Source organism: Wallemia ichthyophaga, assembly GCF_000400465.1.
Source record: "Wallemia ichthyophaga EXF-994 unplaced genomic scaffold scaffold4, whole genome shotgun sequence".
In the NCBI taxonomy this organism is placed as follows: Eukaryota; Fungi; Basidiomycota; class Wallemiomycetes; order Wallemiales; family Wallemiaceae; genus Wallemia; species Wallemia ichthyophaga.
The window spans coordinates 50,986-75,267 of NW_008806277.1; the positions used below are offsets into that span (position 1 = coordinate 50,986).

A 24,282-nucleotide genomic window follows, 5' to 3' on the forward strand; every position below is an offset into this window, starting at 1 on the left:
CAGTGGCCCATTCACTCTGCCCATCACACGTCTCCCCCCACTCCAAATCCGGTCACCCCGCTATAACCACCGTTAAGGAAAAAACGCGTAGATATTGCAAGATAAGGGTATGTAATTAGTCAGCTGGATTCCCTGATTGCAGCAATACCAACCATCTCTTACATCTCAACTTTCCAAATATAGAAGTCAGAGTATTTTATGCACTGCCCGCGATTTCACATTTTGAACCAGAACACTCATCAAGTAAATTACAAAGGCGTTGCGTTGAGTTGACAACACGTGCCATAACATATAAAGCAGACACAACACAAAACACATCGCACAAAGCACACAGCACAATGTCCACTCCTTATTACCAAAGTGCTTATCAAGACAGCACGCCTGGACTAAACAACGCTCCTTACAGTGATGACCCAATGAGCAATGAGGGTTTCAAGTACGCTGGTGGTGGCGCTGCTTTCGGTGGCGCACAGGTCGCAGCACCAAAACCCTGGTACAAGAAGAAGAAATTCCTTGTGAGTTACGTTGATTTGGCGTTGATGGCTGGGGCTGGGGCTGTCGACGTGGCTGCGTTGATTCCATTTTTTATTTTAATATTCAATCCGCCAATGATTCTGGATTCCGACCCTGTTGGTTCCTTATCTTAATTTAAAAATAACAGCCACCGTCATCACCGTCATTATCCAATAGCCACAACATCCACTAACACATGAAAAATCAGATTGGTATCCCTGCAGTCATCGCTGCTATCATCATAGCCTGTGTCGTTGGCGGTGTCGTCGGCTCTCGCAACGACGATGACAATAGCAACTCAAACGCCAACAACGCAGCTCAACCTTCCCCTTCAGACGCTGCTCAATCTAAATTATCAAGCGGCAGATTCTCAACAGACACCAATGATGCTGGTGTTCCTATCTACGGTAACAATGGTGTAAGCACTGCACAGCCTCTTTTCGTGCAAATTTTGACATATCTCAGACAAACTCAAAGCTTTTCCAAGCTCCTACCTTCCTCAGTGATCAAGATGACGAACTCAATCTTCCAACTTGCGACGAAAGCCCTCCTTCTTTCGACGGCGATGGTATTCAAGTCACCACTGACAGACCTCGTATTGGTGGTGTTGCTGGTCGCTGGGAATGCCTTAAAGACATGATCGACGCCGATGCATACATGAGCTATTGGAATCAGTCTATTTTCGATGAAGCTCAGCACTTCCTTGACACTCCAGCCCCAGCTTGGATCCCAGATGGTGGTTTAACTGGTTCTGGTGTACTCGACCAAGCTCGTGAATGTCAAATGGCTGTCAAGTCCTTGTCTTACGCGTATCGTATGACCAAAGACGATAAGTACAAGGATGGTGTTTGGGACCGTCTTCAAGTTATTGGTGGTGTCAAAGAAACTCCAGCAGGTACCGATGAAGATTCCAAAACATACGGTTCTGGAACTGAAGGTGAAACCAACAACTGGAATCCAAAGCACTTCCTTGATACGGCTGAATTCATGAACTCTTTCGCCATTGGTTACGATTGGCTCTACGACTCATGGTCCCAAGATGAGAAGGATTGGATCCGTGACACTCTCGTCACCTACGGTCTCAACCACTCTCAAGCTGAAAACAACTACTGGTGGAGAAGTGAATCGGGTAACTGGAACTGTGTCTGTAACGGTGGTATGATTAACTCTGCTCTCTCCATCTGGGAAGATGACACTTCTGGTCTCGCTGAGCAGATACTCAACGAAGCTCTTGAAAACGCAAAGTCGAACTGTGTTTATGGTGCTCGCGAAGACGGTACATGGACCGAAACTTCCGACTACTGGTACTTTGGTACCACTGGTTGGTCATTAGCCACATCCTCATTGATCGCTTCAACCGGTAATGAACAAGGAATGCTCACCACCAATCCAAACTTTTACAAGACTGCTGATTTCCATATGTACAACTTTGGTAACCAAGCTAAATTCGACTACGGTGACACTGGTCCAAACAAGTACACCGCCACCGCCAACGCTTTGGTCTTACTCGGTAGAGAAACTAAAACACCTGAATACATGCTCTACCAACGTGATCGCGCTGACGCTACTGACGCTTTCAACATGTTATGGTACGACCCTCATGTAGCAGGTGCATGGTGGAACAACATGCCATTGGACAGATACTTTGACGACTCCCACACTCAATGGGCTTCATTCCGTTCTTCATGGACCGACAACAAGGGTCTTTTCGCAGCAATTAAAGCGGGTAACACGAGTGGTCACCAAACACACGGTGATCTTGATGTCGGTGACTTTGTCATTGATGCTCTCGGTCAGCGCTGGGCTGGTGAATTGGGTGCAGCCAACTACCTCGGTGAAAACTACTTCAACTCTGAAGCCCAAGATGCAGAGAGATGGCAATGGTACAGAAAGGGCACTGAAGGTCAAAATGTTTTGTTGTACAACAACACAAACTCAAACGCAGGTGTTGCTTCAGATGCTGCTTTCGGCACTTCAAACACTACTCAAGGTGCAACAATGGATATTGACATTGATGATGACTCGACTGGTTTCTACACATCCGATATCACCAGCTCCTACTACGGTAACTCAGTCAAGCGTGGTTTAAGACTCCTTAACAAGCGTCGTCAAATCTTGCTTCAAGATGACATTGACACAGACGCGCAAATGCAATGGAGAATTCAAACTAACGCTACTATCTCGCTTAACGGTCAATCAGCTGATTTAGAATTGAATGGTGAAAAGATGACAGTCAGAATCACTAATCCTTCCTATACCGACCTTGAATTCGGCCAAGAGAAAGCTGAGCCAGATTCTTCAGATGAACTTCCCGAAAACGGTGAAGGTGAAAATGCTGCTATTCCAAACGTCGACTCGCACGGTAATGAGACTAACGTAGGTGTTGATGTCTTATAATCTTCTTATCATTAACATCATCTCAGGTCCTTACTATCGATATCCCTGCCGGTTCTTACAGCTTACAAATCTCGTTCGAACCACAATGGGACGGCATGTCATCGGATGACTTCCAAACCCCAAAGAATGTTGCTATCGACGATTGGTCGTTGAGGTCTCACGATGCATAACCGGCGTCTCTTTTTCAATTCTGCAATATACACACTCTCGTTTTATAACATTTTGATTATATCAATTTCAATCTTGTGAATAGAAGATTTCGAACAATGACAATGATACATTTCTTCGACGTCTACACGAGTAGTTTGAGCAATGCGACTGTCTTCCAGTTGTCTTGGTCCGTTGGATCAATGTGCAGTGCACGTTGAGCATCTTTCAATGCCTCCTCTGCCATTCCTCCGTCAGCTTTAGCCAGAGCTTGCAAGGCGACATTGCTAGCGTTTAATCTGGTCGCAATGCTGTCGTCGGCCAATGCTACGTTCACACCCAGATCTTTCTTGTCGGTTGCTAGTAGCAGCTTGGAGAGGTCCCTCTTGAGGTCTTGAGCGTATGGCTCGAAGGATAACTGCTTAGTGAGCATTCTGATTGTTGAGAGTGTGTCTCCCTGTGTAAATGTTAGCGTAGCATCTCATTAATCATCTCACCTACGCTCATCAAAGTATTCTGAACGAGCAGCTTGTGCACACCCCTGTGCTTATCAATCTCGCTGCGCTTGTCAATGGGCATAGACAGGATTTCAGACAATGCAGCATCGAGCAGCCCACCGTCGTGTGTGAGTATACCTATAGCTGCGAGGGTGGAGATAGCAGGGAGATACTCGCTATCAATTTCCACACACTCCAATAACACAGACGTAGCCGAGTCTCTGTCGCCCTTACACCACAAGAGCTGCGCGAGAAGCACACCAGCATCGACATGTTTAAACTCGTCGAAAGCATCTTTGATGGGTGTGTGCGACGAGTCGCTATAATACCCAGCCAGTCCCAAGCCAAGCATAGCTGACAGCTTCATATCTTTTTCCTCCTCTTCGACCAGACTAAGAGAGATATTGAATGCTTCTATTGCGCCACCATACTCTTCCAACGCGAGTCGGATCCTGCCTAGCGAAACATTTGCAAGGGCGTAATTCCTCTCAGTTTCAGCACTCTCGCTATCTTCATACGCAGCCTCGAGGAGCTCGACACAACGCTCTATCTGTGCTCGTGCTACGTCGTGCTGTCCTAGGCGCTCACTGACAAGGGCGTGCAGATGCAGTCCGGCGCAGTCATTCGGACTGTCCTCTGTGAACCTCTGCATCGCGTAGTTTTGACGATGCATTTCGGAGCTTTCCGCTGCCTTGTTGTGAGCAAATGCGAATCCAAAGTTGCTCTCAAGCTGTTTTTGGCATGGTTAGCTTGAGTTTAGTGAAAGAAAAGTACACTAGAATACGAACCTCTGAGCCGCCTGATATAGTAAACGAGTGCTCGTACAGCATCCTGGCATCCTCGTGTCGACCTTCCGATGTCGCGAGGATGGATAACCCAACCCATGCATACACATAGTCTGGATCAACTGTCTGGGATTTCTTGAGTGCATATCCAGCCAGCTCGGCATCCTTCTGTGCTATATACAAGAAACCTAAGTTGGTCCAGTATGTGGGGTTACGTCCATCGATCTCAATGGCTTTGATGTACGAGTGCTGAGCAAGTCGCGCATCACTCTCGAATACAAGATTGCCTAGCGCGTTCCAATAGTCATCATTGCCAGGCTCAGAGCGTAGAGCGTTCCTTACTGCCGCAATTGACAGCTTGGACGTATCCTTTTTAACATCTGCCTCTGACTTCAATGAGCTTTGTTTAGAAAGCTCCTCAAGAACGATAGCGAGATCATACCACGATGACCCCACGCTATCTGGTCTGCCGAAATCCAAAGTGATTGCAAATTCGCTGGTGAGTATTGCCACCATAACACAGGCTCTGTTGATTGAGCTTCGCGTGTTGATCGTGTTGCTGATCCTACCCAAGTCGATTATATCTTTGCTATGAAATTTCCCTAAGATATCTTCCTCCTTCACTACGCTAACTATAGTCTCGACAGCTTCACTGAGATCTGAACGCACATCCAAAGCGGCCAGCTTAGCCAATCCATAGAAAGCATCACTAAAAACCTTCCACGCTACCCTCAAATACTTCTCTTGGTGAACAAGAGTAAGGGCATGTTTAACTGACTCAATGTAGCTCTCGACGGCTCGGCCTTTGAAGCCGCTCATTGTCTCATAACGTGCTTGTGAAATATATGATTGAGACAATGCAACCACAATCGCGAGGTTGTTTTTATCGTAGATAGACTTTAAAGTCTCAATAGCCGATGCGTGGAATCCCATCAAACGCAAGACGTCAGCAGTAGCATAAAGAGCTAGCCAGTTATCTGCACTATTATCCAGTTCCCTACTCTTACCGAAAGTTTTTAGAGCAGCAGAATGACGTCCGGCAGCTGCATAGCTCTCACCAAGACGCAACCAGCTCGACATATCGGCAGTATTTGCACGCAAAGCGATCTGGAATGCTTCAATAGCAGCACCATAGTTATTTCTGTTGAGTTCAACCACACCAATAGCTTTCCATGCCCAGGCGTTTCTACTGAGATATCTACCTTTAACCAATTCTTCGACTGTGCTACCTTCACCTTCGACGGTCCTCCTGGCTACAATTTCCACTAAATCCCATTCCTTTTCATCTGCGAAACCATCAGCTAACCATCTCGCTGCTTCTGTTTCGCGGCTATCCAACTCGAATGCCTTTTGGAAACACTTGGACGCGCGTACGACATCGATTGGTTGAGCTACCTGTAAATAGTATAGACCAAGGTACGTGAAAGATGGTGCATATTTGTTGACGTGTTTGATTGATTGTATGAAGAGTGAGTAGGAGCTCATCTTCTCCTGTCCACCTTGCTCCCAAAGACATTTGCCTAGCTTGAAATAGCATCTTGCTTGGTGGGTTGCGACGTTCTCCATATCATCTCTCTTAGAAAGCTCATCCAACACCTCCTCTAGCCCAGCTTTTCCGCTTGCGTAATCAGATTGCATCACATAGCACCAACTGTGCTCCTCTTTCGCAATAAGGTTGGCGGGATCGATGGTAATAATCCTTTGGAATACTTCCCTCGCTTGTTCCCACTTGCCGCCATACTCCATACAGGTTCCTTGAGCAGTTAGAATGTCAACGTCTTGAGGGCGCAGGTTGAGAACGTTGTAGATATGCCCCATTGCTCTCATGTGATGCTTGGGAGGGAAATTATAAGTGAATGAGATTGCAAGTGTGCGTTCAAAAGCCAAATTGTGCAAGTCGTACGTTAGACTACTGTCTTTAGCGAGTACAGTACAAAGATCAAGACCTGCATCTGAGACAGCTGAAGCGTCTTCAAATTGCTTCTCAGTCTCGTAAACAAAGCTGAGTACTCTATGAGTGAAGAGAGAGCTGTTGTTTGATTCAATACCATCAATAATTGCGTTGAGTGCCATGTCCTTTGGCATGATAGGCGTTGGATCATCTTCCAATCTGAAAGAAGGAAGATAAGCAAATAAGCCATTTATGACGCCGCAAAGAGGGTGATCTGGGAATAATGCTTGGAAGCGTCTGAGCAGGATTGCATTGTATTCATTGAGATGTTCAACATTGCACCACTCAATTATTGTAGTCCACGCTAACAAATTGGGGACATTTATTGTCACCATTCCTGTTGCCATAGTCATGACTTGGTGGATAAGTTGTTGCTTGAGATCTGCTTCCTTGAGGGATGTGGCTAAGAGATGGTCATGTTTGAATTTGAAGAGGGCTGCTTCGATGTCACGCCTCAGTTCGTCGGATGTGAGTGGATGATTTAGTATTTCCAAGTAAAGGGGCTCTAACTTGCTGTCTTTTGAAGATTCAGATATCAAGTTCTTCTCAATAATATCCCTTTTTGGCGCGCCCAAGCGAGTTCTCCTTTTTTCCATCTCAGACCACCTCCACTGAGACATGTTTGAGAGGTGTATGTCCTTCAACTGAATAAGAATTGGCAATGAATCGTAAATAGCGCATTGTGATTCGTAAGTAGTGGTAAGGAGAGGCTGGGTATGATCTGGTGGTGGTAGAGTGGTCAACAAGTCGTAATATTTTGAGCCAGGCAAGTACCAATGGAGGCATTCTGTCAAATCGTCGATGTTGTTGAGTTGCTTGTGAAGCTGCAATAGCTTTTGAATAGTCTCAGCTAATTTCGTAGCGTCTGAGCTGTGGTAAGTGTGGGTGAGAGGACTGTCTTTTCTTTAGTGAAAATCAACGCACGCGTCGTGGAACAACTCAAGCAATTCAAACAGAGTCTTTATGAGTCTATTCCAGTTTTCACATTTCTCATAAAAGCTGGCCAAGCCCTTTGAGAAAGGGTTAGATTTTGTGGATGAGTGAGTGAATGGCTCACCCTCCAAGCGAGTAATTGAGTTGGATTTGATTCGATAGCTCTCCTATAAGCCTTTGATAGGAGTTGTGAGTATTATTCTGTTGATTCTACCTATATAACAACCTTCTCTGCACCGATTTCGTCACCCAAATTTAGCAGAGCTAAACCGTGGAAGACGTTGGCATTGTAATTGAAAGGCTCAAATGTAAGAATTCCTTCTACCGATATCTTTGCCTTATCAAAGTCCTTAGCATCCAAAGACTCTTTTGCTGATTTCAATTTGGCCTTTGATGACATAGCTTGAACAAGGACAATGAGGCGGGCAATTGGTGCATTTGGTGCACTTGACAGGATGAGAACGCGCATCTGTAGAAGTCATAAATTTCACTCCACGGCTTCAACAGGTTCTTCAAACGGATCAGACGCATCAGATTCTTCAGACTCAACGTGGAAGACAATTTTCAGTACACTAGAGAACGATTCCACTTCACTTGATAGGCAAGAAATACGCAATTTGAAGCCTAGTGATACACTCCCACCCCTTATCGGAAATCGCAGGCAGCTTTCAAACAAGAAGACTAACATAACTGCACAAGAATCTGAAATATTTGAAGATATTCTCAATCTTCTATTCCAGCATTCACCTAATCAACATCAATCGATCGATAAGCGCAAGTTGCCTAAGCGTCCACGACTCAAACAATCTGATACAGATCTTCTACTCGATAAGTCAAGGGAGGAGCTACTAAGCTGTAGTAACCCCGTTGAGCTATTTAATTGGTCAAAACTCAACGTTTTAGACGTCGATCCAACGAGTCCCACTCTCCCTTATCTCCTCACTGACCTCATGGTTGTCTTCAGGGATACTTACAATAACCCACATCTCTCCTTGTCCATATTTAAATACGTTAAGAACAGAGGCGTATACCATTATGTTCTCGGATGCACTACTCCCGCGTATAATGAACTTATAGCGACGAAATGGGCATCATTTGCAGATATTAATGGTGTCAGGGATATTCTCGAAGAAATGCTTACGAATGGCGTGAAGCGTGATGCTCGTACAGAGCAATTAGTTGAAGATATACGCAATGACGTCATGAAGCAACATAACAACGATATCGACGAACAACTTGCAGCGACGCTTCTCAGGATGGAGTATACGTCGTCTAAACCTTTGAAACCTTCGGAGAAATCGTCTTCCCGGTACATGTAACATTATTGTAAGATTCATCACAAGACATTTGAGTCAAATGCACCTGTGTGAAATATTAGTGCTTTATCACACAACAACCATGTTCAAAGGAGCAAGATTAGTTAACTCATGCGCACTCAGATGCAGCACTCGTAGATACGTAATGACCCAAGACGGGGCAACTGCGAAAGCTGTGCAGTGGAAAGAGCGTGAACAGGCACTAGAGAAGGCTTACATTGCCACAAGAGATACTGAAAACCTCCTCAAGTTGAAAAACAGTCTTGAGAAGAGCATCGAACACATCGACAGTCACTTAAACGCACCGCCCGAGAAGGTACAGAAATCAACTCTTACAAACTCACTAGAGAGTGAGCAAGACCGCACAGCTCAGATTGATTCACTTGAGAAAGAGCTCGAACTCATTTCCAAGCGCTTGGCTTCGTTGGAAGCGGGCTCAAGACATATTTGAGTTTTTGACTGCTATCACGAATAAATAAACCGATACAAACATCACGGCCTCATTTTGTTACTATCATACGCATTGAATATTTTCTCTACCATGGTCTTGCTTGATGAGTTACTGTCTAATCTTGAAAGAGTCAGTTGAAGCATCAGTTTGAGCGCGCTCCTTGGTAATTCCTTGCAAGCATCTATCTGATTAAACATAGCCATCACCGTACCTCGATCTGGATAATTGTGTGCTGATAAATAGACACCGGCTTCCCATTCAGGTCTTTTCCCAATAAGGACATCCCTAAGCACATGCTCTTCCACGCCACCTTTGCAAAGTGTTCGGATAGCGTAAGTTATCATTGAGCTTTGCAGCAGTGGTGCGAGATAACCTAGCACACTCCTTAATGTGCCTCTATATGCGGCCTGCAGGTAATTGAGCTCGCGAGCACTCAGAACAAGCTCTGTCGAGTTAGACCGAGAGTATGTCTTTTTATGTGCAAGATTGCATAAGCGGTTCAAGGTCAAATGATACCAAACACTGACAGGCTTGTCATTAGACAGCGCATCCAACAGCACAGCATCGATGAAATTGCAGCTGCCTCCAGACCTAGCGAAGCTTGCTAGAGACGACAAACTGCCACTCAGCTCCAGACTATTACCGACTTCTTCGTAGTTTTCGGAACGTAGCAGCCCCTGGTCGGGTGTGAGATCCGTCCTCAGGTTGGCTACAAGGTCAAGTCCAGCCTTATTTCTGCTAGCGGTAGACTTCAGATTGCGAGGATCAGCTGCGTAGCTCAAATATCCTGCTTTCTTCTTAACGTAGAAAGTCTGTGATGTCTTGAGATTCTTCAGACTGTTCTCATCGTTGAAATCAATAACAAGCGGCCAATATCTGGGCGAATCAATCTTCAGGCTGAGCAGTCTAGAATATTTGGGCACGAGCGTTGGCGCTATCATCCTCATGCTTTTCGGCATCTTGTCCAATTCGTCGACAGCCTTGATCTTAATGGGAACATAGACAGCCTCATTAGTCTTGACATCGCGCGGAATAAAGCATCGTTTCTGTACAGCCTTCACCCACAAATGTCTGTATGCGAATGAATGGTTTGACTGATCGGCTGGCGTCATTGGCCATTTGGGGTACAGAGCGCACAAGAGGAATCCAACAGCTTCGTTTGAGTTAGTGAGCGTGTACTCTCCGCCTCCTAGAAATAGTAATCCAAGTGCCATATGCGTCGCCATCTGTGAGCCGAAGTTTCTGCCACTTGATGCACCGAATTGACCGTGAGCTATGCGGAGACGCTTCAAGATTCCAAGTTCGCCAGTGCCAGCCATAACCGCCGCTAGTGCTACGGTTATTGTGTTCAGACCTGACCTGATTGCTGCTCGTTTCACTTTGCCCTCGTATGTGATAGCTGGAATGGGAGTCAAAGTGTCAGTCCATTAACCATCGCATTGTCACACAACCCACATTTAATCGATGCGGCTTGTGTGAAGAGATCCATATAGTAAAGTAGACACTCAAACGCATCGTCTTCGGCTGTACCCGCAAATTTGAGTCCTTGAGCAAGACATGCGCCGGCGACGATGTTGTAGTAGCCCAATTCGATACTATCATCCACAGACTCAAACCTATCCTTCTTTCTATCAAGAGCAGATCGTATGAACTGGGGTATTTGACTCTCAACCCACTCCTTCTTCCTGCCAATCGAATCCCACATGATGAGATTCTTGGCGAGAGTTCTAAATAGGAGGAAATCAGGTCTGATCCAATCTAATTCAGTGGAGTTGTGGGGTAGATCCATTAGAGACGCCACGTCGCTTCTCTCAGACTTTAGAAACCACATTGCGAGTGCCAGTGTCGCGCCGGGACTGGTAAAGTTGGCGTCAAGGGCGTCAAACTCGATGCCCGACTTGTTGTGGCCGTGCTTATCGCCATGCATATAGTGTCTCAGTTTTGTAATCATCTGCGTCTCTGATGGCGATGTCGCTTCTTTACCTTTCGCGAGCATGACTAATCCGAAGCCAAGAGCTGCCGATAACGAGTAGCTTCCTCGCACGCTACCCTTTCCTTCGTTTGAAGGGACATCCACTCCACCGATCTCGCCAAGCAGAATCTCAGCCTGGCGTCTCTGCCGTGTACCAAGGTGCGCAACACCCAAGCTGAACAGTCCTGCCGCCTGTGTGAGCCCCGAAAGATTGAATTCCAGTTGGTGAGTTGGTAGTATCGCGGGTACGTGTAGCGAGAAAGCCCCTATCAACCGTTCCGGCGGATCGCCTGCATAACTGATAGCAACACCAAGCATCGTCCCTATTGTCATAAATTCATTCTTGGGCTCGAGGAACTTCTGCACGTGCCCCAGCCACATACTGCGCAAATGGCCATTCATTCCTAGCCCCAGCATCAGACCAGAGTGACGCGCTGACATGACATTCTTGCTCGGTTTATTTAGCATGATCCAGCTCTCGTCCACTGTGAGCTGCTCATTCAGCTTCAAAGCTGAGGCGACACCATTTGAAAACTCCCCCCATTCTTTGAATTCAGTCATGATTGCTGTGGATTCGATGTTGTACGTCGTGTTAGTCGGTATCATGCGCACACGATAGTCAAAATCCGGTATCTGTAGTGGACCTGCTGGAACACTCTGACTTGTTCCGTAAGTCAGCATACCACGTCCATATGGCAGACTTAATGTGCGTTCTGGCATCTCGTTCGTAACATTTTCCTGCTCTTTCAAAAAGTCTGGTTCACTGTATTCTAGTTAGAGGGAGTTTTACCAAACAAGAAGCAAACCCACAGCAGTCCACTGGTGTTGAGAAAGCGCATGTTTGTCAACTCGCTGCCATCCAACATCTTTGCTACCTCTTTCAAGCGATGATCCTGTGAGAATCTCAACTTTGGTATTTCCATATTATCAAATTCGACACCGGAGCAATTCTTGTTTGAAGCATTACTTTCATCTTCCTTTTTAGTTTTAACTATATTCTTGATGGTCTCCATAGACGGTAAATCGCGCACATCATCACTCTTACCCTGCCGCTCTTTGGCATTAGCATTTGCGACAAGGTCCTCTCTCCCTATGAGCTGGTACGCTTCTGCTGACCATCGCAGTTTCGGTCTCATCTGGCATACACGCAGGACCTCCTGCAAAATTACTGAGAGTTGTAGCGGTAGAGTTCTGATTTTTTCATTCGTGAAGCCATTACGTATCAACTCATCCACCGTGCCTTCGAGATTGTTGTCTCCTATCAACGTAAATACTTTTTGTAATGCTACTGTCGACTGTAGTTGCTGAGGCGGTATGACAGGATAAGAAGACGAGTTTCTATCCATCCTGCACTGCAGATCTTTGTAGATACTCGGAGGCGGCTGGATATCAATTTCAACAGACGCATGGCTTCCACAGTCAAAAGGCAGAGGGGTATATTCCCCAGCCCATCGCTGCCACCAGCCTACATAGTCTTCGCGACGTGCAGCCTTACTCAGCCATCCTAGAATCGGAGCGAGATTAGCGAGATTCTCAAACCTCGTCGTGGTATCCAATAGCACATCTTCTGCAACAAGATGCAGAGCGAGCAAGACGTGATGAAGCGCTTGCGAATGCGGCTTCAAATCAGAAGCAGATTTGTGTTGCTCTTTCTTCATTGACTCAGGAGGAACTGCGAATATATTCGAGCTTCTCAGAGCGCGTTGATGGGCTTTAGTGTTGGTCAACCTATTCCAGCCATTGCTCATTGCTGCAGTGGGTGTTTCAAGGTGCTCGCATCGTATAAAATCAGCTAGTGTACTGATTAAAGCTTCAAGACCCTTATTTTGTGGTGTGAAGTGCTTAAACATTTTCCTTGCAAAGTCCGCTTTTTCTTCGTTGGTGCAGAGAGATGAAATGAGACTGGTGCACGATTTAACAACAGGTTCAATCGGCCACTGACCCAAGTTGAAACGTCGAACTTTGGAAGTGGTAGTTTCGATTGTGAGACAGCTGCCATTGACATCCTTGAATGCTCTCGGTAGATCTCGTGAATCTTGAAACAAGCATGGAAATAGTATAGACTTGGGTGATTTGTGTATGAGAATATGAAGTTGTTTGGCATTATCGAGAATAACCAGCTCATCGGTATGCTCCTGGGTACATCTAATGCTAGTCACCGCAGTAGCTACGGGGAATCCAGTATCCTTTTCTTCAATATGCAGCTGACTGGTTATGGGAAGGATGGGGTCTCGGCTCACTTTGATGACTATCAATTGCGATGACAGGCCAGAGAAATGGATGGCGAGAGAAATTTCGCTTTCAGACTGATCGAATGCGTGAGCGGAGGGAGTGCTGTAACGTCCAAATTAAAGATATTTCAAAAAGCATTAAAGCACGCACCTCGAATCTATATCAGCTGCTTTGCATTCCCAAAGCAAATCGATAAAAACGTCAGACTCGCTGGAAAGCGTCTGAGTCTCATCGGGTTTCGAGCCTGGTGGAGCTCTGTTGGAAGCAGATTCGCCAGCGAGAATCATTCTATCCATGGTGAGACTGATATCGCTATTATCGAACGTATTCTCGAGAGTAGTGTTGACCTTAGACTTGATACTGCTCCTACGACGATTCGGCTGCGGTCTCGGTGTTGAAGATCTCTTTAAGTTTGAAGACACAATTGGAGCATTCGGGAGGGAGGAAGGTGCGGCATAATCAGGGGAGGGAGGATTGGTTTTGATGGGATGTTTGAGTCTGGTATAACGAAAAACACTGAGTGTCTTTGATTGTGAGTCAAACGAGATGAGAAATGGCCAATTGTGTTTTGTGGATTGGTTGTGTGGTTGCATGGGAGTGATGAGGACGATGCGAGATTTTGGACGCGGGGTGAAATCGAAAGGCCTGATAGGATTTCTGTAAGCGTCATAGCCTTTGCAGCCACCAATTGGTCTCCAAGGGTGCCAAATACCAGATAAAACAGCCCAAGAGGACACCTTTTCACCGGCTCTGCGAGCGTCACTGCGTTCTACGAGCCAACCAAGGCCAAGGTCCCAGCTTCTGTAGAGGTTGAAAGGGAGTGGAAGAGAGTAATCAAGACCAGGATCGAGGAAGAACAAGCGTGCGAGATTAGCAGTGGAACTGATTGCCAAATCGAGGTCATTCTCGTTTGTGTTTGAGGTGAGGGTGGAGTGTAAAAACACTATGAGGCACTCTCTAGGCTTATCGTCTGCGCTGTTGAGATGGAGTTGTCCAAAAGACGCGTGTGAGATGTTGAGATGATCGCTGTCGAATTTGAGAATGCGCTGGATATGCGAGTGGCTGCTAACAACGAGATGAGAATTCTGCCACGTGAGCTCGCGTTGGCCATGTAGAGATCTATGCAATGGCAGTGGCAGCGGGGGCTGGTAGAGCTTAAATAGGCCAGGCTCAATGGAAGGAGGTGGTGGAGGATACGACGGGGATTTATTTATCTTATTAAGGTAGATGGTCGCAGGTGAATTGAGATTTATAATTTCCATCTCATCGGCGTTTGATTTTGAGATTTGAGATAAGAAACTCAGGTTAGATTAGAACGATCAAATTCGATTTAGAATAAAAATGAAATTAGGGGATTCACTCGTCAGCTAGCCTCCGCTGGAATCATCTAACTTACTGAGCCACTGGCCATTGACCATCTCAGCAATTCTAACGCCTCAAACTTGCACGTAGATTCAGTCTAAAGAACGGCTCGGACAGCCACATAGTCTGTTGGAGAATCCTTGATAGATCTCACGCTCTTCTTGCTTATCTCTTCGATAATGTCGACATCTCAAACGCCTTATGCGCAAATTTTCTCTTCTTCGTGGCCCTCCAAACAGTCTCAGATGACTCAGGCGTTCCAAGAGAATGACATTTACATATTTGCACAACTTGCACTCAAATTTATACTCAAATGGCTGGAATTTTTTTTTATAGCGCGATGTACATTTGAATGGTAGAATTGTTCTCTGATTTTATAAGATTATCGACGAATTTCTCATATCAACGATAGATTTCGTCCAATCATCTCAAATGCTGTTAGACGTTCAGGTCAAAATTTTGCAAGACATCTCGATTGGGACACTTCTGAGCTGAGTTGTTGGACTGGTTTCTGTCAAGAAGTTGCTGGTATTCATGGTGAGACTTTGTCTAATATATTAGTACTGGGTGAGTTGGAACCTTCCCGTTTGAGCGAGCTATCTGGATTATTTCAATCACTGGCTATACTCCTATTCAAAGTACACTCAATCACTCAATTCTACCAAAACCGTCTCCAAAACGTTGTCAAATGGCCACTGAAACTTTCGAGGCAACACAGAATGAAGAATTGGAGAGACCTTGCTGTTTTGTCCAACACAGATTCGCCGTTGCGGGTTGTGTCTGAAATCATACTCGATAATCTTCGACATGTTGCCGATGTCGTTATATATCTTGCTGTACAGACCAACAGGAGCGTAATCCATCTAATTGGATATAGTGTTTTTACGGCGCTGATACACGTCGAACTGAGTTTCATGAACATTAACGTCTTTACTAATGATGAAGTGGTTTTTCCAGTTCAACACAAATGGTGGTGGGTGAGTGGGTTTTTTGTTTCCAGTCTAAGTTTCTTCAAGGTTCTCAAAACAACTACAAATACAGCAGATATTAGCAGAATGATTACTGAGATCATGTTGAAAATATCCAACAAAAGCACTCCTTCTAGAGTAACACATAGCTCGATAAAACCCATCATCTCTGCAATCGAAGCGAGAAGTTCAGCTCAATAAGAACACAAAGTGCAGATACCACATTCAATGTATCCAATGTATCTAAAAGATACCATAAAATTTCAAAATATCTATTCAGTTTCCTTGTCTTGGTTTTACACCAGGAACTGGAACCAGACGACTTTTATCCTTCCTAGCCGTCTTCTTGCGTTTAAGCTGTCTAGAAATCAAAGAGCTGCAGTAGAAAGACACTGGAGCTATGAGATTGTATGAGATAGCAGCTTGTAGTGGGACTTTGAGAGATAATTCGGCTGTCTCACTTTGAGGATTGCAAATTAGACCACCGAGTAGAATAAGGAGCATAGCCATACTTGCAAACACCATATGCATCAAAAAGATGGCAAAATTAGGCGCGTCAAACTTATCCAACAGAAACATCAAGCCGAATACTGGGATGATGAAGAAAATGCCATATTGGATTAACTGTGAGAAAAATGAGCATTTGAGGCTAAATATGATGTAAACTTACATATCCAGCTACTACAAATTTCTGACCTATCCGCAGATCTCTGAAAGACAAGGCTAATAAAGAAAACAGATGCTCAAAATCAACACCCATAGCAACGGTGTACTGGGTAAGTGTGAAGATTTGCAGTGCCACAAAGACATCATTCCATCCTATCTTTTCCGGGTTTCCAGTAGGTCGGAGCAATAAAGCCACAGATGCAAACATCATTGAGCAGTAGATGGCTTGCGTTACATTGCCTTCCAATGTCATACAGCACATGATGGGATGTACAAACTCTACTGATTTGAAGAATTCGCGTCCGTGTTGTTCATTATACCATCTTCTACTGACTGAGATGACTGTTAATGATACGGTAATACTGTGAGAGTGAGAATAATAACAATCAAGTAGCGCTTACTCACGCAAATATCGTACTTTTGCTCCACGTATTTGGGATTAGTGGTAGAAGAGTACACATGGCGTAGCTCTGCAGCCACTCATCAGGTTCATAAGAAGACGACTTGATCACGTTGTATCCCAGCAAGAAAATGACAAGTGACCAAAGCCTTTGATCGTAGTAAGTGAGCTGCAGTGGTGTGAGTGAGTGAGTGAAGTTAGTGTACTAGACACGCACTACGATTGTGAGCAGAGAGAGAATAGAGATTATGACATTAGTGAGCTGCTGTCTGATAGAGCCTGTGTGATTTGTGCGATTGAATAGTGCAATACAACTATCCAAGTAAGTAGTCGCAGCTGAGTAGATGAAGGTGTTTATCACTAAGCCAACCTGACTTTCAAATGGGGCGTCTTGGATACTTAGAGCCAGGCAGCCAAATCCAGCGCAGAGTAAGATCGGGGCTCTAATGAGTGGTTTATAGAAATCAGCGTGCGCGTGCGCATGTGTGCTGTTGTCAAAGTTGGTATAATGCTTGAGTATGTGAAGTGAGAGCAGGAAAGAGAATCCAAAGAGAGCGGTAATGATAAGAATATCATTGAATAGTTTATTATATCTGAAATGGCGTCATTTGATGCCGAAGAGAGTGGTTGCGTCTACCAACATTTTCAAATCTTTTATAGCTCGAATCGTATCATCAATCGAAGGGATTTGGTTAAATACATATTTTGTATCGTCCATTTGCTCAATAATTCTACCTAAATTATATTCTTCCGGATTTCGGTTGTAAACTTGCGAGCAATCATCCAACAGCCAAACTCGGCAAATAAACGGCAATGGTTTATGTGCCTTATATTAGCTCAAAGCTGCCTAATTACGATGGCCCATATCCTGTCGGTGCGTTTGATTTGGAGTTGCCAGTCGATGAGGTACGACTTTTCGCCACCGATAGAGCCCCACACAACTCACACTGACGCAGCCAGACGAAAAGCAATCTGCCAGCTTCAAGATTGATACAGATCCGGAGCCACTCAAGCTAGAAACTGTCCTCTTCACACTGTACTACCCAACAGACAAGAAAGCTTTTAACGGCAAGGGGAAGCTTATCAAGTGGTTTCCTAGGCCATTCGCTTCCACCGCTTATGGATATGCTAAGCTTGCTGAGATTTCTCGCACTTTTGCAGGTGAAGCACGCTGACTGCCAATTCCTAATGCGTAACTGACTTTTATACTTTAGTTTCATTCGCACATGCTCTAGCTCGCAGCACAAAGATCCCTGCATACGATTCTGCTCCTCTCGCTTCCTGCCCCACGGGAAAATGGCCGCTTATCATCTTCTCGCACGGCCTCGGCGGGCAGAGGAGAATGTACAGCCACCTCTGCGGGAGCCTGGCTAGTCATGGATATATAGTGTGTGCAGTTGAGCACCGCGATGGAAGTGCACCAACTTCGTGGGTCTATCCACCGCTCAACAATCGCAGCGAGCAGGGCTCGCCGAGATCAGTCACCTGGTACGACTGGAAACAGGTGAAGTTTGAAGATCCTTCAAAAGAAGAGTCCCACGTCCCTCTGCGTGACGAGCAGCTCGATTTCCGGTTGAGAGAGCTTGAGATGACCTGGAAACATCTCAAACGTATTGCTGCGGGCCAGGGCGCTGCATCTGAGCTCATGAACCATCGTAAGAAAGTAAGTGGTGCTGCAGGCCAAGTGAATTGGGATTCATTCGCAAGATGTATGGATGCAGACAGGGATGTTACTTTCATGGGCCACAGCTTCGGTGGAGCGACTATCTGCAGGGTTGCGACCAAGTCAGATGGATTTCTGCGATGCATAACACTCGATCCTGTGCGTATTTCTTTGCCATTCAATCACACCGCGGCTAACAAGACACTCCCAGTGGAGCTGGTGGGAGATTTTCCCAGAAGACGCCATCTCGTACCCCGTTTTCTCACCGCCGCATTTCGACATCAAGGTGCCTTTGCTGACGATCAATTCTGAGCAGTTCACAGTATGGCACGACAACTTCCGCTCCGTCTACGACCTTCACCGACGCCAGAAAGATAAAGGACTGCCGTCGTGGTTATTCACCATCTGCGGCACGCTTCACGCTTCATTCAGCGACATCAACCTAATTGCGCCTCGGCTGTCCAAGTACAAAGGGATGCGTATCAACCCAAAGCAAGCACTTGGCCTGACGGTGGATGTCGTGAGGGAGTTCACGAACCAAAACCCCAGCCATGACCGTACACCTTCGATCCACACCCACGCTAGCACCGACACATCTGAGTTCTCCGTGTGTGAGAGCGAGGATGAGGAGCATGCGCGTGTTCTCGATGAAAGACGTCGCGAGAGGCCCTACGAACTCGCTGACGAGGACAAGGAGAGCATTATGAAGAGGTGGCCGCCACGTCTCCCGCCAACGTCGAAAGAGCTGATCAAGTTGAAGATCGGAGAGCCCGGCCATTTCGTCCTGCATATCAAACCGAGAGAGGAATATGCAGGGGCAGATGTGGAAGACTCTATACCGTCGCCTACCCTCCCCAGTCACACACCGCCAGATACTACGAGTCAGCCTAACCAGCAGCTGCCATACAATGTGTCGGCATCGTGAGCGCGGCTACCCAATCCACACACCACACACCCACACACTAACAAAGCAAGGACATGTACTTCTAATCCCTAATTAGTTACTTTAATTGAACATTTTGTTACAATTATAATAAATTTATTTGATAGACACGCGCAGACTACTCTCCCAGCGCAGCCATAGCACCGTCATATCCCTGTCTCCAGCCAGTTTCGAATTCCCACATGTTCCCACTTAGGCCTCTAAAAGCTGAGTGTTCGTCCATCCGCGCCTCGATCCATTTCCCGACGAAGCCGATTTCTGAGCGCCCGACTACGTGGTGAGAGGGAGGGCGATGATAAGCAAACATTACCTATAGGTAGTGTGTTAGCAGGCAAACAACGTAACAGCTGCCATTACACACCGCATCATCCCAACCGATCCTGAAGCCATCTTCGAATCTCCAGTGTTCGGCAACAGGCAGACCTTGAGAGGCCCAGTATTGAGCGTGAGTGTGTACAGCATGTTGGCCGAGTTCGTCTCTCTCCTCCAGCGACGCTCTGCCCTCCTCTGGCAGACCTCTCCTGCCGCCTGCCCACTGGGGGAAAGCGTGAGTGTTGACGGCCTCCTTGAAATCCCAACCGGTATCCCCGCCATGCTCCTTGCGCAGTGTCCAGAAGAACCAGCCAGCGGTGGTGCGTTCGTAGAGTGCGAGTTGGGCGCCGATCCACATGGCGATCATATCGTGATGATCGTGTCCCGCCGTCGACCCCGGATTCAGCCCGCCACTCCACTCACCGACAATGAGACTCCCGCGGGCTTTGCGCTGCGCCTCGCCCAGGAACTCGAGATACTCCGCTTGACACCGCCCAGTATGGTCGAACGCACTCGCGCTTGTTTGCTCCTCGGTGAAACAGCGATAGAGGTGGTGGTCGAGCATGACGAAATCTTTGCGACTGCCTACTACACCGGAATAATACTCCGTGTCCCATGCATCTCCTAGCGCTAGGGGGAAATGCGGGTGGGTCAGTGTGCGCGCTTCGCTCAGTATGTCGAGATAAAGTGATAGTAACGCATCGTTGTTCGCTGGCTCATTCACTAGCTCCACTCCTACCACATTGTCGCGAGGGGAAAAGTGTGCGATGAGGAAACGCAGCGCATGCTTGAGTACTGCGATGTTACGCTCCTCCCACATCTTAATCTCAGGTCCAGATCTCCCAGAGTGATCATCGTGGTTTTGCTTTCCAGGTGCAGAATGTAGATCGAAGTGTACACCAATGTTCCACTTCTCCGCCCAATCTACGGCTCTTTCGATGTAGGATATAGTGTTCTCGTACACATGTCCCAGGCCTTGGAAATCTGTGCCGTCGAGATACCCTTGTCCGAGATATTTGCTGAAATGGTAGTATCCTACTGGGATACGCACCGTGTTTATACCAATACTAGACAACCACTCGAAATCTGCTTCAGTTATCCACGTCTCGTAGTGCTGCTCCATTATTTCTTTTGCATTTCCGCCGCGAGCTACATCGTGGTCTGATTGGGCTGGCTCTACCGCCTCCCTGTAGGGAGACCAGGTGATCCACTTTTCGAGGACAAACCAGCTGCCTAGATTGACACCGCGCTGCTTACGAAATCTGTACACATCAGCGGGCGATAGGATTCTTGGTGGTATTGTGTGGTTCGAAGTGGGGTAAGCGTGAGCGTTGGATGTTGGCTCTGTCGAAAAGGATTTCTTGAGCGATTTGAAAATTCCCATAATAGTGAGACAACTTAGTATTATAACAAAACAAGTGTTGCGTCGTAGATATTTCATATATGCGCAAGACACACACACGTGAGCAGATTATTTAATTCAAAATGAATAAGATTCACAAAAGAAAAAAGTTCATTTAATAGTCGATTAGATTATTTGGTTATATGCTTTGTACTTATGCATTGCGGTGGAAATCAATAACCTGGTTGACTTCATGCTTCGAGCCCAAGAAGACAGGCACTCTCTCGTGGATAGAAGTAGGCTTGATGTCCAAGATGCGTTGTGTGCCAGTAGTGGCAATACCACCGGCTTGTTCGATGAGCATGGCCATTGGGAAACCCTCGTAGAGAATACGCAGCTTACCATCCTTGGTCTTCTTGTCGCCTGGGTAACCAAAGATACCACCGTAAAGAAGTGTTCTATGGACATCAGCAACCATAGAACCAATGTATCTGGCGCTGTAAGGTTTGCTACCGTCTGCAGGGTTCTTGATAGAGTCAAGGTATTTGTTTACAGGTTCATGGAAGAACTTGCTGTTACCTTCATTGAAAGAGTAAATAGAGCCCTTTTCAGGAAGGGTGATGTTTTCGTGGGTGAGGATGAATTCACCGAGGGCAGGGTCAAGGGTGTAGCCATTAACGCCAGAGCCGGTGGTGATGACGAGGTTGGTGGAGGCACCATACATGGTATAACCGGCGGCAACCATATCAGAGCCCCTCTGCAGGGCGTCTTCTATGTCGCCCTTTGAGCCATCCCTGACCTTGTAGATACCGAAGATGGTACCAACGTTAACACCGGCGTCAATGTTGGAAGAACCATCGAGAGGATCGAAAGTGACGCAGTACTTGCCCCTCTTTCCATCCTCAATGAAGACAGGATCGTCGAGTTCCTCAGAGACGAGGACAGCAGTCTTACCAGAAGCCCTGAGAGAGTTGATCATGATTTCGTTGGACAGGACATCGAGTTTCTTCTGGTCCTCGCCCTGGACGTTGGTCTCACCAGCCAAACCAACGAGGTTGATAAGCCTGGCTTTACGGACGTTGTTCGCGATGAACTTTGACGTCAGCGTGACTGAGGTGAGGAGAAGAGAAAGATCGCCAGACGCTTCAGGCGAGTTGTGCTGGTCTTCCAAGATATGGCGGGAGACAGTCTGTAAGTTTGTGTTTGAATTTGGACCTTCTGACATGGCTGTATGGTTGAAAGAAGATGGAGCCGGCGGAGGGCTAGCGTGTGGATAGATTCGATGAGGTCATTGGATTTTGGTGGGTGGGTTATTGAGCGGTGAGTGCGCGTAAAGTCTGTGCCTCTAATGCTGGCGCTTGATCTAGTGTGTTACTCACACCTGCGTGGTTACATCACTTTACAAATGGATAAATGAATTGCGGGGGTAGTTTTGCATATATCCACCGGTACACCACACAATTTACAAATTTATGCAATTCCACTGCCACTGCTGTGCGATGTATAGTGCGTAGTATAGCATTCCCGGGACATTCCAATGAGCACGCAAGTGGGCTGCACTGTGGGCAATCTATTGGGCCATCCAACGACAAAATACCATCGTGATTATCCTACTGCTCGCTCACAAAACTCAAATTAATTCCGGCGAAACATCCTAAATCTGAAATCCTCCGAATCATCGCACTTCTAAATTTCTAAAGCCATCACAACGCAGCAAATCGCAAATAATGAACTGGGTCGGAATACTAAAGAAGATATTCAAGATATGCGTGAAGGAGATAGAGAAGCATCAGGAGCAGCAGAGTGAGCCAACTCCAGCACCCTCGCAGAAACCAACGGGAGAATACATACCGCCCAAGGAATCGCTCGGAGAGAAGCGGATTAACGGTCAAGCAGCAGAGCAGTACTGGATGTCTCAGCCCGAGTACACGGAACTCCGCGACCGCGCCAACGCAGAAGGCGACAAGATGGGCAGGTGTTTCGACGCAGCCAGCAGTGCATACACCAGTGGTGACGGCGGTAGAGCTAAAGAGCTTAGCAACGAGGGCAAGGAGCATAAGAAGGAGCGCAGTCGCATTAACAAACAAGCCGCAGATTGGATCTTCGAGAAAAACAACCTCGATAACCGCCGCGATGAGGTCGATCTGCATGGCTTGTATGTTAAAGAGGCCATGGGGAAGGTGGAGGAAGCCATCGCCAATGCTCGCGTTTCTAATATCAACCCGCTCAAAGTCGTCGTCGGGCGCGGCACCCACTCTAAAAATCATGTCTCAAAGATGAAGCCGGCGATTGAAGGTATGATGCGCAAAGAGAATCTGAGATGCAGAGTAGATCCAACCAACGCTGGCCAGCTGCTCGTATATCTCGATGGTCAGGGTGATGGAACGGATAATGCTGAGGACGTTGCCAAGGACACGGAGGATGCTTGTGTTATTATGTGATGTACACACCTATGTAATGTTATTCTACCTGCTATAGAAATTAATAACACCATCACTCCCACTGCTAACCATTTCCTCGCGTGTGGGGTGGTGGTCGACGTAAAGCACCGCCTTCTCGTGTGACTTGTGCTGTGATACTATTCTACTCTCCAGCATATCCCATACGAGTAGTCTGCCATCCTCGCTGGTGCTGATGACAGACGAGTCACCAAGCCCGAAAGTAGAAACCGCTTTGAACTTCTCAGCGGCGTGACCGGAGAACGTAGCGAGGAGTTCTCCCGTCGCCGTATCTAGCAACCGCACTTTATTATCCAGCGTAGAGACGAGGATGGCGGAGTTATCCGATGTAGGTTTAACAGAAGTGACGGCGTGATCGAGGTAATCCTGACGGAGCTGTCCAGCTCTAAGATCGTAAGTGCGCACAAAGCCATCTACGCTAGCAGAGTAAACGATGGAGCCACTGACACACACATCCACCACGCTATCCGAAGCATCGTCAAGTATCTGCAGAGGGAGACGCTGTCTAGCACGCATATCCCATATGCGCACCGTAGAGTCAAACGAGCCAGACAGTAGCACTGAGGCATCGCCGTTGAATGCCACCGTGTTCACTTTGCTGTCGTGTCCAACGCACCTGCGTACTGTCGCGCCCGCTTGCACATCCCATACAAATACACTCTTGTCTCCCCCGCAGCTGGCGAAATGGGTGTTGTCGGGCGTTATGCTCAACCCAAGCACCTCGTAGCCGTGCCCGTTGTACGCCTTCACTTGGCTCGCCGTGTGCGGATTCCATAGTCGTATACTGCGATCTCGCCCTCCACTTAGGCAATACCGCCCCGCATTGTTGTTGAACTTTACTACATTCACGGGCCCGCTGTGGCCGAGAAGTTGCGTCATGGTTGTTCGGTTTAGATTACAGTGTGTATCGTATAAGTTATTAAATACAAATGATTAAAGTATAATTACCTGCTTATACTCCGCTATGTAGTGT

General features: G+C 46.8%; 11 protein-coding genes across 11 annotated transcripts; 5 read left to right on the forward strand and 6 right to left on the reverse strand.

Annotated features, from left to right (window-relative positions):
* Positions 1-338: 338 nt before the first annotated feature.
* Positions 339-3,080, forward strand: J056_003284 (uncharacterized protein; the record flags this gene model as incomplete). Its single annotated transcript, XM_009268507.1, has 4 exons — positions 339-515; positions 722-931; positions 979-2,889; positions 2,937-3,080. The coding sequence occupies 4 exons, from the start codon at positions 339-341 to the stop codon at positions 3,078-3,080; spliced, it is 2,442 nt and encodes an 813-aa protein (XP_009266782.1).
* Positions 3,081-3,202: 122 nt separating this feature from the next.
* On the reverse strand, positions 3,203-7,623 carry J056_003285 (Superkiller protein 3; the record flags this gene model as incomplete). Its single annotated transcript, XM_009268508.1, has 6 exons — positions 3,203-3,514; positions 3,559-4,284; positions 4,343-7,160; positions 7,215-7,300; positions 7,348-7,398; positions 7,450-7,623. 6 exons carry the CDS (start codon positions 7,621-7,623, stop codon positions 3,203-3,205), a joined length of 4,167 nt encoding a protein of 1,388 aa, XP_009266783.1.
* Positions 7,624-7,678: 55 nt separating this feature from the next.
* On the forward strand, positions 7,679-8,542 carry J056_003286 (uncharacterized protein; the record flags this gene model as incomplete). The annotated part of the gene is made up of 1 exon (XM_009268509.1): positions 7,679-8,542. The coding sequence occupies one exon, from the start codon at positions 7,679-7,681 to the stop codon at positions 8,540-8,542; it is 864 nt and encodes a 287-aa protein (XP_009266784.1).
* A 79-nt stretch (positions 8,543-8,621) lies between these two features.
* On the forward strand, positions 8,622-8,990 carry J056_003287 (uncharacterized protein; the record flags this gene model as incomplete). The annotated part of the gene is made up of 1 exon (XM_009268510.1): positions 8,622-8,990. The coding sequence occupies one exon, from the start codon at positions 8,622-8,624 to the stop codon at positions 8,988-8,990; it is 369 nt and encodes a 122-aa protein (XP_009266785.1).
* Positions 8,991-9,031: 41 nt separating this feature from the next.
* Positions 9,032-14,456, reverse strand: J056_003288 (Negative regulator of mitosi; the record flags this gene model as incomplete). The annotated part of the gene is made up of 4 exons (XM_009268511.1): positions 9,032-10,389; positions 10,446-11,725; positions 11,773-13,296; positions 13,345-14,456. 4 exons carry the CDS (start codon positions 14,454-14,456, stop codon positions 9,032-9,034), a joined length of 5,274 nt encoding a protein of 1,757 aa, XP_009266786.1.
* A 1,344-nt stretch (positions 14,457-15,800) lies between these two features.
* On the reverse strand, positions 15,801-17,308 carry J056_003289 (uncharacterized protein; the record flags this gene model as incomplete). Its single annotated transcript, XM_009268512.1, has 5 exons — positions 15,801-16,148; positions 16,195-16,552; positions 16,596-16,759; positions 16,808-17,183; positions 17,232-17,308. The coding sequence occupies 5 exons, from the start codon at positions 17,306-17,308 to the stop codon at positions 15,801-15,803; spliced, it is 1,323 nt and encodes a 440-aa protein (XP_009266787.1).
* Positions 17,309-17,403: 95 nt separating this feature from the next.
* On the forward strand, positions 17,404-19,178 carry J056_003290 (Platelet-activating factor acetylhydrolase 2, cytoplasmic; the record flags this gene model as incomplete). The annotated part of the gene is made up of 4 exons (XM_009268513.1): positions 17,404-17,496; positions 17,547-17,751; positions 17,805-18,412; positions 18,465-19,178. 4 exons carry the CDS (start codon positions 17,404-17,406, stop codon positions 19,176-19,178), a joined length of 1,620 nt encoding a protein of 539 aa, XP_009266788.1.
* Positions 19,179-19,314: 136 nt separating this feature from the next.
* J056_003291 (Glucan 1,3-beta-glucosidase 3) lies at positions 19,315-20,892 on the reverse strand (the record flags this gene model as incomplete). The annotated part of the gene is made up of 2 exons (XM_009268514.1): positions 19,315-19,506; positions 19,558-20,892. The coding sequence occupies 2 exons, from the start codon at positions 20,890-20,892 to the stop codon at positions 19,315-19,317; spliced, it is 1,527 nt and encodes a 508-aa protein (XP_009266789.1).
* Positions 20,893-21,064: 172 nt separating this feature from the next.
* On the reverse strand, positions 21,065-22,075 carry J056_003292 (Fructose-1,6-bisphosphatase, cytosolic; the record flags this gene model as incomplete). The annotated part of the gene is made up of 1 exon (XM_009268515.1): positions 21,065-22,075. One exon carries the CDS (start codon positions 22,073-22,075, stop codon positions 21,065-21,067), a length of 1,011 nt encoding a protein of 336 aa, XP_009266790.1.
* A 502-nt stretch (positions 22,076-22,577) lies between these two features.
* On the forward strand, positions 22,578-23,291 carry J056_003293 (Smr domain-containing protein C11H11.03c; the record flags this gene model as incomplete). The annotated part of the gene is made up of 1 exon (XM_009268516.1): positions 22,578-23,291. The coding sequence occupies one exon, from the start codon at positions 22,578-22,580 to the stop codon at positions 23,289-23,291; it is 714 nt and encodes a 237-aa protein (XP_009266791.1).
* Positions 23,292-23,315: 24 nt separating this feature from the next.
* On the reverse strand, positions 23,316-24,188 carry J056_003294 (WD repeat domain-containing protein 83; the record flags this gene model as incomplete). Its single annotated transcript, XM_009268517.1, has 1 exon — positions 23,316-24,188. One exon carries the CDS (start codon positions 24,186-24,188, stop codon positions 23,316-23,318), a length of 873 nt encoding a protein of 290 aa, XP_009266792.1.
* Between the last annotated feature and the right edge of the window lie 94 nt (positions 24,189-24,282).